The sequence below is a fragment of the Diceros bicornis genome, chromosome 12 (genome assembly GCF_020826845.1).
Source record: "Diceros bicornis minor isolate mBicDic1 chromosome 12, mDicBic1.mat.cur, whole genome shotgun sequence".
Lineage (NCBI taxonomy): Eukaryota > Metazoa > Chordata > Mammalia > Perissodactyla > Rhinocerotidae > Diceros > Diceros bicornis.
The window spans coordinates 70,786,025-70,801,280 of record NC_080751.1 but is presented as its reverse complement, the minus strand read 5'-3'; the positions used below and the strand labels follow the sequence as shown (position 1 = coordinate 70,801,280).

The 15,256-nt window shown below is 45.2% G+C and overlaps 1 protein-coding gene across 4 annotated transcripts in view; it reads left to right on the top strand.

Annotated features, from left to right (window-relative positions):
• The first annotated feature begins 207 nt into the window (after positions 1 to 207).
• Positions 208 to 15,256, top strand: part of ASAP2 (ArfGAP with SH3 domain, ankyrin repeat and PH domain 2) — a 172,403-nt gene continuing 157,354 nt past the window's right edge. For 2 of the 4 annotated variants that reach the window (XM_058551836.1, XM_058551835.1), the window contains exon 1: positions 208 to 664. In XM_058551836.1, the coding sequence (XP_058407819.1) occupies positions 539 to 664 (126 nt within the window). In that variant the 5' untranslated portion in view covers positions 208 to 538. The remainder of the gene's footprint in view (positions 665 to 15,256) is intronic. The other 2 variants (XM_058551838.1, XM_058551837.1) reach the window with 1 other exon arrangement.

Here is a 15,256-nt window from a genome sequence, read left to right as displayed (position 1 = left end):
CGGGCGGCTCGGCGGGCCGGGGCGCGCGCCGCCTTCCATCCTGCAGGCTCTGCTTCGCGGCGGCGGCGGCGGCGAGCGCGCGGATTGGCGGCCCGGCCCTCCGCGCCGCCCCGCCCCGCGCCCGGCCGGCCGCCGCCCCCGGTCCGGACCCGCCCCTCTCCGCCGGAGTCGCTCGGGGCCCGCGGCTGGGTGGCGGGTAGTTCCCGCCGGCTCTGCGCGTCCGCCTCGGAGCTCGCTCGGAAGGGCAGGCAGCGGCCGAGCCCTCGGCGCGGCGGGCGGACGGGCCGGGCCCGAGCTGCGCGGCGCTGCGCGCGCCGCTCCTGCTCCCGCCGCCGGGCCCCGCGGCGACCCGTGCCCTGCGGCGGCTCCTGCGGCTCGTGCAGCGGCGGCCCGCGCCCCGCGCTTCCCTTTGTCCGCCGGGCGGGCGGGCGGCGCGGGCGGCGAAGGCGGCGGCGTCCGAGCGGCCGGTCGGAGCCCGCGCGGCGGCTGAGGCGGCGGCTCCCCCGCGGCTGGCCGCCCGCGCCCGCGCGCCGAGGCGATGCCGGACCAGATCTCCGTGTCGGAATTCGTGGCCGAGACCCATGAGGACTACAAGGCGCCCACGGCCTCGAGCTTCACCACGCGCACGGCGCAGTGCCGGAACACGGTGGCGGCCATCGAGGAGGTGAGCGGCGCCGGGCGGGCCTCGCCGGGAGGCCGGGAGGGCGGCTCCGGCCGCAGGTAGCGCGGCGCCCCGCGCCCCTGCCCGCCGCGGCCGCGCCGGCCCGCCCCCGCCTCTTCCCCCGGCTCCAGGATCCCGGGAAAAGTTTCTTTTCCTCAAAATCCGGCCGCGGCCGGGCTAGCCCTGCCCGAAACGGAAGCCCTTTGTTCCGTGTAGGTGGCTCGGAGCACAGGGCCGATGGCTACCTGGGCCCTTCTTAAGATCCTCTCCCTCCCCCGTTTCCCTCGCGGGGTCTGGCCCGGCCATTTCCCCCAGCGCGGCCAAGTTTGGCCCGAAACTCGGGTGGGCGGTGAGCGGGGACCCCTGCGCCCGCCCGGCCGGGGTCGTCGGCTCGCCAGCCTTTCCCGGGCGCTCACCTGCCAACTTGTCCGCGAAGTGCTCCTGCCCGCAGCCGGCCCAGCGGGGCAGTCGTGTGCCCCGAGCCCCGCGCTGCCCGACTCGCAGGTCGGCCCACGGGAACCCGGCTGCCCGGGAAAGGGGTGCACACCTTCGCCAGGGAAGCCTGACCGGGGCCCGCGCCGCGCCCGGGAGGGGAGTGCGGGAGGGTGTGAGAGAGCCACGGCTGCTGATCCAAGGGCCTGGGAGAGCCGCTCCTGGTTAGGGGCGTCTTACCTGTTCGAACCCCTGAACGCCTCCCCTCCCCATCACACTGGAGAGGCCTGGTTTTAGTCAAGGTGCAAAGTCATCATGCCTGGTGCTAACTAGTCAGCCCTCGTCCTGCGGAGAGAACACTTAGGAATGAACAAGCTTAGGTTGACAATCAGAGCAGCAGGCGCTGTCGGAAGGGCAGAGCTTGTGCGTCCAGGGCCGCCGCTGACTGTGGTTTGGGGCAGCTCCTCGTCTCTCAGTCTCATTTTCCTTACCTATCAAGCGGGACTAGTAATGCATCCTTTCCGGGGTTGTTATGAGGGTCAGAGATGCTGTGTGTGAAGTGCTTGACTCATAGTAGGTAACTGGTTTACGAGCCACACGTGTGCCAATATTGAATCGATGATTCAATATCTCTTGGCCAGAATGTCAAGTTACAGCCTTAAAATGGGGTATTGTAGGTATTTCGAAGATGACTGGGCTAGAGTGAGTGAGGAGAGGTCACCAGAGAGCTTTAAGTTAAGGGATGGCTTTCATTTTTTTGCCACTTGAACAAAGCAGCTGCTGTTAGGAATTGCGTGAAAAAAAATCCAGAATGTTTTCCCTTAATGGAAAATTTTGTATTTGTAGACATAAACAGTCAATAACAAGCTAAAACAAAAGTAACCGATTCAGCATTCTGAATGTTTTAAGGATAGCTGAGGCATCCTCCCTCCCTCTCTCCTTCCTTCTCTCCCGTTTTTTTGGTAGAAGGGAGTGCAGGCCCACCTTTTGTAGTGAATTCTGTGACCCCAGATCCCTTCATTCTGCTTGTATCAGCAAGGCTTAAAAATGATGCTTTCAAATGAGGCGGGTGGGGATGGGCCTAAGAAGTTTTTTCAGAAGTGCTGATTGAAAAGCAAGAGGAGAATTTTCACAATGTTTTGAAAATACACGATTAATAATGTTTGTGGAATGATTACAACCAAAAAGGTAGCTGAATATTTAAGGGAAGGAAGCTTTGTACAGATGCCTTAAAAAAAAAAAAATTTGATTGTATTTGAACTTGTTTCTTTTCCCCATTGCAGTTTGTCAGTTAAATATTATTAACACTGGCAGATGTTGGAAAGCTAGGCAAATAGGAATTGCTATTAAAATTGGCATACCCTTTCTCTGATTAATTTTAGTGTACGGTGTATAATTCCAAAGCTCTTTCTGTGTGCTGTGCTGGAGATCACGCTAGACTCAGTTACTGAGCAGATTAAAAAGAGACTGGATTTGGTCATTTTATTAAACTACAAGCTTGCTCCATGTTTCCATTTAAGCACAAGAATTGGTTAAAGTCTCAAAAATGGAAAAATTAAAATCATCACAGGTCTATCTCACTTTAAGCAAATCCGGTATACATACTATGATGATGGTACATGTGAGCTTGGATTTATGAGAACTAAATTTAAAAGTTGTTTGCTTTCTGAGAGGAATCACTTTGGATTCCTTTAAATAATACTCTTTTCCAGGGTGTTTAATGTTCATTCCCATTACCAAAACTTGTTCCATATATGGTTTTATTAACAAGCTATGCCCACATATATATATATTTTTTTATAATTTTGTTTATTTATTTTTCCCCCAAAGCCCCAGTAGATAGTTGTATGTCATAGCTGCACATCCTTCTAGTTGCTGTATGTGGGACACGGCCTCAGCATGGCCAGACAAGTGGTGCGTCGGTGCGCGCCCCAGATCCGAACCCCGGCCGCCAGTATCGGAGCGCGAGCACTTAACCGCTAAGCCACGGGGCCGGCCCACATATTTTGGTTTTAAATAAGCATCTACTTTTCATACTAAAATGAAACATGAGAGTGGGCATTGTGGCATCAGGTCACTCATTTGACAGAAATAAATTTAAAACTTCCAAGTCCTTGGTTCTCTGTTTAAACAAATGAGTCATGGAATTAGTAAACTAATTGTAAATCAATTAACCTTTGTGAACCTATCATTTCCAATACAGGTTATGTCTGCTAAAAATCATTTTACAACTGAAATGTACTGTTTTGATATGCAGACCTGTAGCTGGACTATTGAATAGCTATTGAGTCACTACCTTATGCGCTGAACCCTACATGTGTTGTATTTATTCCTCATCCCTGCTTTACACATGAGGAAATTGAGGCTCGGAGAGGTTAATTTGCTCCAGGTTATATAGCTAGTAAGTTGAAGAGCTGGGACTTGAACTTGGCTCCATGCTCTTTTTGGAAACGATGCTGGTTTCTGTTACTTTTAATAGTGCTGAATTCTCTAAATTACTCCTTTGTCAGATAGACCTGGGTTCAAGTTCAGACTCCACCGCTTGCCAATTATGTGAATTTTGGTGGGATACTTAATGTTTTCTCATTTTCCTCAGCTTTAAAGTCTGGGTAACAATACCTGTCTACTTCAGAAGGTTGTAGTGGGGGTTTAATAAGATAACACCCAGCACAGTACCTGATGGACAACTGGTTTAATAAATGCTAACTGCTTAACAGATTATATTATAGTTAATCCACAGAACCTCATGAGGGCGTTTGGCCCCTAAATGGGATTTACATGGGGGGTGTGGGGGTAGGAAGAGTAGGGAAATGGATGAATGGTTGAATGAGTAAATGAATGGAAAACGACTGTGTATCTGTTAACCCAGGCTTGTTTTTTAACCAGTTTGTTGTCTTGGCAGCGGGTCAGCACATAACTGTGTTTTAAAATTTCATGTGGTGATCACTTTCTCTGTCTCTGGGTGAAATAATTATTTTGCACACTTCTAGCAAAGTCTGGTGCTGCAACTGGAGTCTGCCCTGTTTTTGGAAATAATGGAAAAAATAAGTAGTTGTGGCAAAAATCTGAAAAGTATACTTTTTCCCTCTCTTTTTGTGGAGTTTTGTTTCTGTCTCAGTTTCTTTGAGTCTCTGGGTATTTTGAAATATTCTCAAAGTAGGGAAAAATGGTATACATACTTGGAATATTCATGTTTCTAGTTACTAGACTCTCCTTTACTAGCACCATCCATTCTGCCTTGCTTATTTGGCTTTGTTAGATATGTAGTTTTAAAAATAAATTTGATGTTGACTTGTAAGTATTAAAATTTAATCTACTTCCTTCTGGGGCCATAATTCTCTACTCTGTTGTCCTTGGTTACCTTGGCAATCTCATTGCTGTCACAAGCACAGGGTTCTAACTGCAGGGGTAGAAGGAGCATCTGGGCAGCACAGACTCCCAGGGGTCCTGCTGTCCTGAGGGCCAGATGCCCCTGCCAGCAGTTATAGTGGGAACCGGGCTGATAGTGCTTTTTAGGCAAGAATGTGATTCTGAGTCTTAGCCCTTTGTGACTTGTTTGAAAAACAGCTCTTCCAAATCCCAGACTAATAGATTTTGAATCTGTTGTCGTAAGGACATCACCTTCTTGTCCGGTGCATTTGTGTTTTTGGAATTAAGCTTCTATGGGTCAAACAGGGCCATCTCTTTATGCTGTGTTCCAAAATCTGGATTTATGCATTTGGAAATTGAGTCATTTAAGGAGGGAATGATCTTCTCTTCTTATGTTATCCCTGTTCCCCCCACCCCCCATTCAGTTTCTCTCTTGCTTGTAATTAACAGTAAAAGTACTAATGCTACTCCTGATGGGTTCCAGGCCCTGCCATTCATTCAGTATTTATTGAGTCCTGCTGTGTGCTAGGTGATGGGGTAGGAATGCCAAGAATATGTTCTCTCTTTGAAAGAATCTACAGCTTAGTGGGGGGGACAGACATCCTATGAACAAATCAATGTAATAAAATGTTGTGAGGGCTGTGACTACAAGATTGTCCAGAATCAGAGGTGCCCAGGGATGGGAGTGGTCAGGTGTGCCTGGGACTGTGGTTGGGAGGGCCTTGTATGATGATGTGCAATTGAGTCGTGAAGGCAAGGTAGTCATCTGTGGGTTACCACATGCTTTAGTCACTAAGGTATCTCAGTATGGTCTTACATGTCTGCCTCCCTGCCTTAGGTAAATATTGATCCGCTCCTGAAGTGATGGCCAGCTAGGCCTCTGATTGGATTTTCACCCAATCCACAGAGGGCTGCTCAGGCCAAGAATTTGGAGTAATCCTGATTCTTCTCTTACACTCCACATTTCTAGGCACTGGTGCCTTTCTTCATGAAGCATATACATTCTAGACCTGCACTGTCCGATGTGGTAGCCTAAGTTTAAAAAGTCAGTTTTTCAGCTGCACTAGCCACATTTCAAGTGCTCAGTAGCCACATGTGTATTGGACAGTGTAGATTTAGAACATTTTCATCATTGCAGAAAATTCTATTGGACAGTGGTGTTTTAGACCCTTTAACTCAAAGAATAGTCCACTGGCCGGGAACATTAGCGTCGCCTGGAGCTTGTTAGAAATGCAGACTCTCAGATCCCACCTTAGACCTGCCAAGTCAGAATCTACAATTTGTAACATCCCAGGTGCATTATATGCACATTTAAGTTTGAGGAGCACCCTTCTAGAGTGTGAGCCCTGGCTGCACATTAGAATCACTTTCGGGGGGTTGTGGAGCAGAGATGCCTGGCCCACTCCCTGAAATTCTGACTTAATTGGTTTGGGTGGGGCCTGGAGCATTGGCATTTTTAAAGCCTCTCCCCAAATGGGGTTGATAGTCACTGCAGTAAACAGCTAATTATGTAATGTAGTGTCAGGTAGTGATACGTGCGATGAAGAAAAGTTAGGCAGATTATAGGAATAGAAAGTGCTTTGGAGGTCAGGAAACTGAAGTCAGGAAAGGCCTCTGCAAAGAGGAGACATTAGAGGAAGCCAGCTAAGGAAGAGCTGGAATCGAAGAACAGCGTGTGAAGAGGCCCTGAGATGCGAATGGGCTCGGCGCATTGAAGGGCAGAAAGAAGGCCAGTGTTGCAGGAGAGAGGTGGGTGATGCAGAGAAAGATGAGGGATGGGTGGGCAGGGCCAGATCACACAGTGCATTGTCGGTCTTGGGGAGGGAGCTGGATTTTGTTCTCATGTGATGGGAAGCTTTTGGAGGGTTTGAGCAGGGAATAACATGATCTGATTTACTTTTTAAAAATCTCACAGTGCTTGTACCAGGGAGAATAGACTAGCAGGGTGTGAGAGAGAAGAGGGAGACCTGTTGGGGACTCGGGGTGTATTGCAGTCATCGAGGCAGGGGGTCTTGGACTAGGTGGTAGCAGTGGGGGTGCTGGGAGGTCCGATTGAGATCCATCGTGCTGACGGATTGTTGTGTGTGCTGGGAAAGGGTGAACAGCACAGAGTTCCTGCCCCGGAGGAGGTGACAGCCAAGCCCTGTTCACGCAGGCCGCCTGAGGAATGGACCTTCCGGTGTCCCCATGGTGAAGCTGGCACTCTGCTGCTCCTTAATGTCAGTATCAAGGCCAGCTGTGTGCTGCTCAACACGACTTGTTGAAGAACCTGTGTTGGGACCAATCTGGAATATTTATTTTGTTTTACAGCAGACACCAATCAGAGAGAGAATAAAGCAGAGCTCTGTAGACCAGGACTGGCGGGGTATGTTCGCTTCTTTCCTCTGCTGTTTCCAGCCAGGTGATGGCAGGTGACACTTTCTTGGTGTGTTGGATGTCTGGGATGCTGGCCCTGATTCAGCTCCCCAAACACTTTTCTTTCCCTACAAGAAAGAGGTGGAGGGTTCACCAAGTCGTCATCCCACAGTGGGAACCTGCCTCCATTGCGCACGCTTTTCTTTGTCGTGTGGCCTTAAAGCGGGTTGCCAGGGCTCTTCCAGGTGCTTTTGTAACCATTATTGTTTTATCGTGGGAATGATGTTGTGGAATAAATAGACTGTCAACCAGAGCTGGAATGCTTGGGCTGTATTTTTATTTGTATTTTGTTATGTTGATTTATTGATTCATAAATGTATATTGGGCACCTACCAATATGTTGTCACTGTCAGGTGCCAGGGATGTAAAAGCAGACAGGACTAGCTCCTTGCCTATAAAGCACTTACATTCTTCTCTTTTGTGTGCAATTATATTTTATCCTCTTAACCGTTTTTGTGGCATGAACCCCTCTGACACTCTGGTGACAGTGGTGGACCCCTTTTAGAAAGATGTTTTAATGCATCAAATAAAATACATAGGATTTCAAAGGGAACCAAATATATTGAAATTTAGTTAGCAAAATATTTGAAAGATCTGTGTCATACTAATATATGCTTCTTTACTAAAGCATTAAATATCAAGATTTGGTAGTGGGTCTAATAAATAATTTTGAAATAGTGATGAATGTAAGCAATATTGTGAGATATTTCTAACAACTCTAAAGTTATATTAATATATCTTTTCTTGGAGTCACAGGTACTGCTAATACTGTCGTGGTGTGTTGCTTACATTCATAATTGAAGAAAAGGCTCGATTTCAGTTAGAGGCTAATGAAATCCAGATTTAATTCCTTTTTCCAGTCTACAGACCCCCTGCATTCAGACTAAGAATTTCAGGTTTGATGGTAAGATTCTTTTGGTTAATTGTTTTTTTGGAGTGAGTGATGATTCTGTAACCATGCTGTTTATACTGTCACTGTCATGAGTTGGTTCTTAGAGTCTGGCTGAGAAGAGTTACACCCTAAGCCAGTGTTATAATTATCAAGTAGTAAAGGTGTTTAGAGGAACTCAGGGGTGGTGGGTAAAGCTGTCACTTGTGGTTTGACAGTCATGGTGCACTCTGCATTTTTTCAAGGTCGGAGCTTGGTAGTTTCTCATAGGGTCCCACGGGTTAGTTCATACACTTATGCATGCCTTGGAGTTCAGCAAAACTGCGAATTACATCTTGTGAGCCTTGTAGTGAGGACTCTGAGCTGGGCTGCCTCTGTGCAGGCCAGCTCTCCTGTTTTTACCTTTGTTGTTTTTCTAGCATGGTGTACGCTGTCCTTGAGTCTGTAGGGCAAGCATGATTGTGAAGCGATAGTAGATTTACAAGTATCTTCTGCCCAGCATTTTAAGGCAGACTGTGCAGTCTGCGTTGTTTTCAGTGAGGTTACCCATTGAAATGATGGTGTTGTTGCATGAGTGTTTGGGATATCCAGAGCATGGTTGAAGTGTTATCGTCAATCACTGTTGGTTTTTTTTCCCTTCTCTTTCTAGCATTTATTGGATGCTTACTGTGTGCCAGGCATGCTTTAAGGTCTTTACCTATATTAACTATTAACTTGTTTAATTACTACAAAAACCCTGTAAGGTCCAGAGAACCTAAGCCACTTTACCAAGATCACCGAGCTAGGAAGTGGTGGGGGCAGGATTCAAGGTCAAGCATTTTGACACGAGAGTCTGCTCTTTTAGCAGCCAGCTGCCTCTGTAGAGCCTGGGCCAGAAAAGGCCCTCTGTGTTGATGCTTCTGTGACCAGCGTGACCTCTCCCTTGCTGTTGGTTTTAGTAAATCACATCTATTGCATTTCTTGAGTGGATGCTTCTGAGAGATCCTGGCTGCTACTCTGTTTGCTCTGTGCTTGTTGCTGCAGAAATGGTTCCTCTTTACTCTCTTCACCGCTCTGCTGACATGCCCAGCCCTGCAGAGCCGAGTGGCCCAGGGCATTGCTCACACCCTGGCAGGAGGCCTGCCCTACTAACGGTATTATTAATGATGTCGTCTTTCCACTCGATGCTGAAGATGGCTTTGTCAATATGATTTTATATACAGATGCTGTCAGTGAAATCGGGTGGCTGATGAAGACAGTTCCCTATAATGATGAATTCTCTTGTCTTATAGGATTCTAGCCAAGTGCTCAGAATTTTGCAGCCTCTTTCCCTAGCATCCCAGAAGAAATCACATTTTCATTATAGTTTTTTTTTTTTTAACGCTAACTACAACAATGGGTAACATTTCTTTGAGCCTTAATTCTATGTTAAGGACTGTGCTGTGTTTTAAATTGATTATTGAATCCTCTCACCTATCCTATGAGGTAGGTCCTGTTGTCTCTATTTTATAGTTGAAGAAACCGAGGCTCGGACAAGTCCCATCACTAGCAGTCTATGGAACCAGGAATCCCAGCCATGCTAAGATTAGCATTGTGCCCTTAGGCACAATGTGAGTCCTTTAATGCACCACCTGACCTCTCCTGCTGAGATCTCTAATGCCTCTGAAGATTCTTCTTTAGGTGTTTTTGTGGGTTTCTTTAGTGTAGGTTGATAATTGTTGACCTTCTGCTGGCCGGTCCCCACTGTTGTTGACTTAGAGAATGTGTGACAGCCCAGACAGGGTCATCAGACATTAACCCCTGGGGACATCCTTAGCATCAGAGGTGTTTATTAAGTGACTTTAACTGCCTTGGAGTGAATGTAAAGGACAGATCTGGCCCCCTCAGAGCTGAGGGACTGAGAACATGGTCACAGCTGGGTGGAAAGGACTCCAGAGCCCCGGAGGCGATCAGGTCCATACAGTATCCCCTCTTTGTCAGCAAATCTGTGTTTTGAGAGGTGGCCACTGAAGGGTGAATCACAGATGTGGCGTGTCTAGGCAGAGTTGGCTGAGGAGTCAGCACCCTCTTGCCAGTTAGGGGACTTTGAGGGAGATTCTGAATGGAAGGGAGAATGGTAAGTCCTTTTACTAAATTATTCCTCTGATAGCCCTGACCTGTTAGCTAACCAGCTCTTGGACCTTGGGCAGGTGATTCACTGGTCCAGCCCCAGGGGCTTTCCAGGTCTTAACATTCTGTGTCCGCAACTGTCGGCAACACAGTTCACCTGCTTCTGGCCGGTCTTGACTTGTTCTGAATATATTCTCTACTTTCTCTTGGCTATTCATATTCATACTTTTCAAGATGTTAGAGGTGAAAGTAAACTTTACCTTTCCCATTCCCCCCTTTAAAGATTCCCTCCCCTAAAACGTCACTGGAGTCACATGGTGGTTGCCCTCGAGCTAGAATTTCATTGGTTGCGTTGCTAGTTTAAGTTTGAACAGATGCGGCTGTGTAGTTGGCACCCTTCTCACCTTCAGGCAGTTTTCAGTCTGAGCTGCATGTCTTGGTCTCTGGATTATCTTTCTGATTTGGCCTCCACTTTGCTATATGACTTTGGGCAAGTCACTGCTCTCAATGTCTAGTCTCTAAAATGAGCCATTCAGTTGATCTCTGACTACCCTCCCCAGCCTCAAAATCACATATATTGGGTTTGAAATGACTCTGGAATAAATGGTGGGAATAAAAATCAGCAAAGAGTGGCTAATTTGTAGTCCTGAAAAGAAAGAGTAGGTTCTGAATTATGTCTCGAAGTTGAATTTTTTAAAAAAACCTTTCTGTGGCTTCCTCAGGCACTTATTTTTTGTTGTTGCTTTTTTTTTTTTAAAGTTGAGATACAATTCACCCTTAACATTCCATAAAAATTCAACCTTTTAAACTGTCTAATTCAGTGATTTTTTAGTATATTCACAAAGTTGTGCAGCCATCACCACTATCCAATTCCAGAATGTTTTCATCACCCCAAAAAGAAACCCCATACCTATTAGCAGTAACTCTTCAATCCCCTTTCTGTCAGCCCCTGACAACCACTAATTTACTTTCTGTCTCTGTGGATTTGCCTATTCTAGACATTTCATATAATGAGATTCGTATAATGGAATCATACAATATGTGGCCTTTTGCGTCTGGCTTCTTTCATTTGGCATAATGTTTTCAAGGTTCATCTAAGTTGCAGTATGAATCTGTACTTTATTCCTTTTTCTGGCTGAATAATACTCCATTGTATGGATATACAACATTCTGTTTATCCATTCATTAGGTGATAAACATCTGAATTGTTTCCACTTTTTGGCTATTATGAAGAACGCTGCTGTGAATATTGTTGTACAAGTTTTTGGGTGGACATATGTTTTCTCTTGAGTATATACCCAGGTGTGGACTTTCTGGGTCATATGGTAACTCTGTTCAACTTTTTGAGGAACTACCAGACTGTTGTCCAAAGAGGCTACACCACTTTACATTCCCACCAGTAGTGCATTAGGGTTCCAATTTCTCCACATCGTTGTCAACACTTGGTATTCTCTGTGTTCTCGATTATAGCCATACTAGTGGGTGTGAAGTGTTATCTCATGGACTTAATTTGCATTTCCCTGATGGATGACGAATAGTGTTGAGCATTGTTTCATGTGCCTGTGGCTGTTTGTATATCTTCTTTAGAGAAATACCTTTTCAAATCCTTTGCCCATTTTTAAATTGGATTATTTATCTTTTTGTTGAATTGTAAGAGTACTTCATATATTCTAGAAACTAGACTCTTAACTTATTTATGATTTGTAAATATTTTCTCCCATTTCGTGGATCGTCTTTTCACCCACTTGATGGTGTCCTTTGAAGCACCGAGTTTTCAATTTTGATGAAGTTCAGAATACCTACTTTTCCTTTGGTTGCTTGTGCTTTTAGTATCATATCCAAGAAACTGTTGCCTAAAATAAGGTCACAAAGATTTACACCTGTATTTTCTTCTAGGCGTTTTATAGTTTTAGCCCTTACATTGAAGTGCTTGATCCATTTTGAGTTACTTTTTTTTTTTAATTTTTATTTATTTATGTATTTTCCCCCCAAAGCCCCAGTAGATAGTTGTATGTCATAGCTGCATATCCTTCTAGTTGCTGTATGTGGGACGCGGCCTCAGCATGGTCGGAGAAGCGGTGCGTCAGTGTGCGCCCAGGATCCGAACCCGGGCTGCCAGCAGCCAAGCGCGCGCACACCCAACTGCTAAGCCACGGGGCCGGCCCTGAGTTACTTTTTATGTATGATGTGAAGTAGGGCTCCAGGTAGGGATTCATTCTTTTGCATGTGAATATCCAGTTGTCCCAATACCATTTGTTGAAAAGACTAGTCTTGCCTCATTGAATTCTCTTGGTACCCTTTTTGAAAATCTATTCGTCTTTGATGTATGGATTTATTTCTGGACTTTGAATTCTATTCCATTGATCTTTATGTCTCTCCTTATGCTACCACACAGTCTTGATTACTGTAGGTTTGTGGTCACTTTTTAAATCAGGAAGTGTGAATCTTCCAACTTTGTTCTTCTTTTCAAGTATTGTTTTGGCTATTCAGGGTCCCTTGCGTTATCATGTGAATTTTAGGATCAACTTGTCAATTTCTGCAAAAAAGCAAGCTGGGATTGTGATGGGAATTGCACTCAATCTGCAGATCAACTTGCCGAGTGTAGACATCTTAACAATCCATCTTAAGAACTTATAATCTATTAACTTGGGATTTTTTTCCATTTATTTAACTCTTTAATTTGTTTTAATGATGTTTTGTAGTTTTTGGTGTATGGTCTTGTGCTTCTTTTATTAAATTTACTCTTAAGTATTTTATTCTTTTTGATGTTATTGTAAATGGAATTATTTTCTTTATTTCGTTTCTGGATAGTTCATTATCAGTGTCTAGAAATACAATTAATTTTTGTATATTGACCTTATATCCTGCAATTTGTTTATTAGCTCTAAGTGTGTGTGTGTTTTCTGTAGGATTTTCTATATATAAGATCATATATATATATATATATGCAAAAAGAGATAGTTTTATTTCTTCTTTAACAATCTGAGTGCCTTTGATTTCTATTTATTGCCTAGTTGCTGGATCAGTTCTTAATCATCTTTAAATGCCCAATGGGTTGCACAGAATAGGGGCTCAATAACTTGATGGAATGACTGACTTAGGTATTGAAAACAGTTTGTATGTACAGCCGAAATTCCTTATGTTCAATTTGTTTTGTTCCTTCTCATTTGGGCTCTAAATGTACTGAGAAAATTGGAAGATTTGCCTGCTTGTTCTCTGGTGTTAAAGTAAGTTAGTGGAACTGTCACTTGCATTGGTAAGTGAGTTTCAGATAGTTTGCCTCATTCAGCCGGGTGTTCGGTATCGCCTGGGAGGCCTACAGCCCGGGATCCAGGCCTTGTCGTCCCTGCAACAGCAAACTCCCAACAACCCATTGTTTTTGCTGGTTAATGTGGCTTTTTGGTTGCTTCTCTATAAGCACCGCCTTCATTTGTTCACCGAGGAGTCCACTTACTTCTTGACAAAAGGTGTAATTGTTGAGATTCCTGCTTTTCTTCTCACCTTCTAAATTCTCTTGTTTTTCTTTTTCGGCAAATAGGAATGAGGTGTGTTTACTACTTGGGCTGTTGGGCTGTCAGAACCTGTAGCTTTTGTTTGTGTTGGTTGTAGCTTGCCAGGTCACAGGCTTTTGATTTGGAAGAGGTACCTTTGCCAGCAGGGATAGCTCACGTACAAATCGGGAAGTAGGCAGCGTGGCTTTTCGCCTCTTCAATCCTCCTTCTCTTTCCTCCTCACGCTTCTATTTCTGTCTTTTCCTTGGGGACCAAGTTGCTCGTGCTGCAATCTAGGCAGTGTCCAAAGCTTATTCTCACCGCCCCCCTGTCCCCCTGTGTTCTCTCTTACCTTCGCTCCCTCAGTCTATTTCCAGACCCTTGGGGCCCTGTGTTTTCGTTTTAAAAGAGGAAATTCCAGCCAGAGGGGACTCAAGAGGGAAGCTTTAATTGGGATTTCAGGCCAGGCCTGCCTTCCTCCATCTCTCCATCACACTGGTGAGCTGCTGCTCTGGTGATGACATTTAACATTGGCCTCCTTTCCCAGCACACTGCCTCCCCTCAGTTTTCCAGAACTTGGTTTATTGTTCTGTCTTTTAAAATGATTTATCTTCTCTAGCAGTGTGGAAGGAGCTTAATTTTTGAAGTGCCGAGTTTTCTTCTTAACGGTCAGAGCAAAGTAAAGGAAGTTTGATTGATCTTATGACAAAATTGGTTTAGTCATAGCTAATATGAAATCTCTTAAGGGCTCCTGTTTTATTTGCTCTTTTAATTTATGAACCTCCTTGCGTCTCTCAAGCGTCTGTGCACAAAGCCAGTGAGGCCCGATACATGACATTCAGGGCTTTATTTCTGCCTTTAATACAACATGAGTTACTGTAGGGTTCTGACACTTTGTTAAACTTTGGGTTGAATTAGGGAGTAGCAGTGTCAGCAAGTGAGTGCTTCAGAAATTTGTTATTGTCTTTCCAAAGGAAAATATACTGTTAGGTTGAATAATTAAAGCTGCTGACCATAGGGCATGCATTAGAATCTGGAAGTAAAGGAAAAGTCCCCCATGAGTAAGAGTAAAGTAGCTATCATGAAGCCTATTTTGTTTTCTCTGTAGGTCAGGGTCATGTCATCCTCAGGGTTCTAGAAAAGACTATGTAGTCAAATAGAAATAGAAGAGACCAGTGCTCAACAGCTGAGGCTGGTGGAAGGAAGGAAAAGAGAGAATTAGACTCACTCAGAAGTGTGGGGCCACTCTTCCTCCAGGAATCCCTAAGGGTCTCACGACCCCATATTTAAGAAGAGTCCAAATCAGTGCCCTCTGCTGTGATGGGCAGGGAAGCATATAATCCACTGAGGAGAGTTTGCATGAAAGTAGTTTTTGAGTTTTGCTGTGTAATTTTGATGAGCTTTAGTTCACTGAGAAAATTAATTTATGTGGAACAGCTCCTTCCTTTGGTGTGGGCCCAAATGAGGCATTTAGTATCTTTCGGGATGGGGTTTGGTCCATGGCAGAATAGTGTAGAAATCTGTTTCTGGGACTCGCAGACTTACCTCAGGACAGCCCTTGGGCCTTAGATGTCTGCTGTTAAGGAGTGTGAGGAGAGGGGGAATTAGCCATGTGGTTTCCTCTCTGACCTCAGAGTATTTTGGCACTTCCTTTTTGGGGTGAGGGAACTTCAAAATCCAAAGTTTCCCCTGCTTGCAGTTATTAACTTTCGTGTTTGACCCCCATACCAGACTGAGAGTGGGCCTGGGATAAAGATTAAGTATTACTTCTCTTTGAGTCCTCAGAGCCCAACATGGTGCCCAGCACATGGTTCTCAGAAAATGTCTGTTGAATATGAAGGTCTAGGTAATCTTTTTGATTTTGTGATTTTATATCTTTCCCTTCAAAAAGCTTGCTGTATGTTTAGAAAT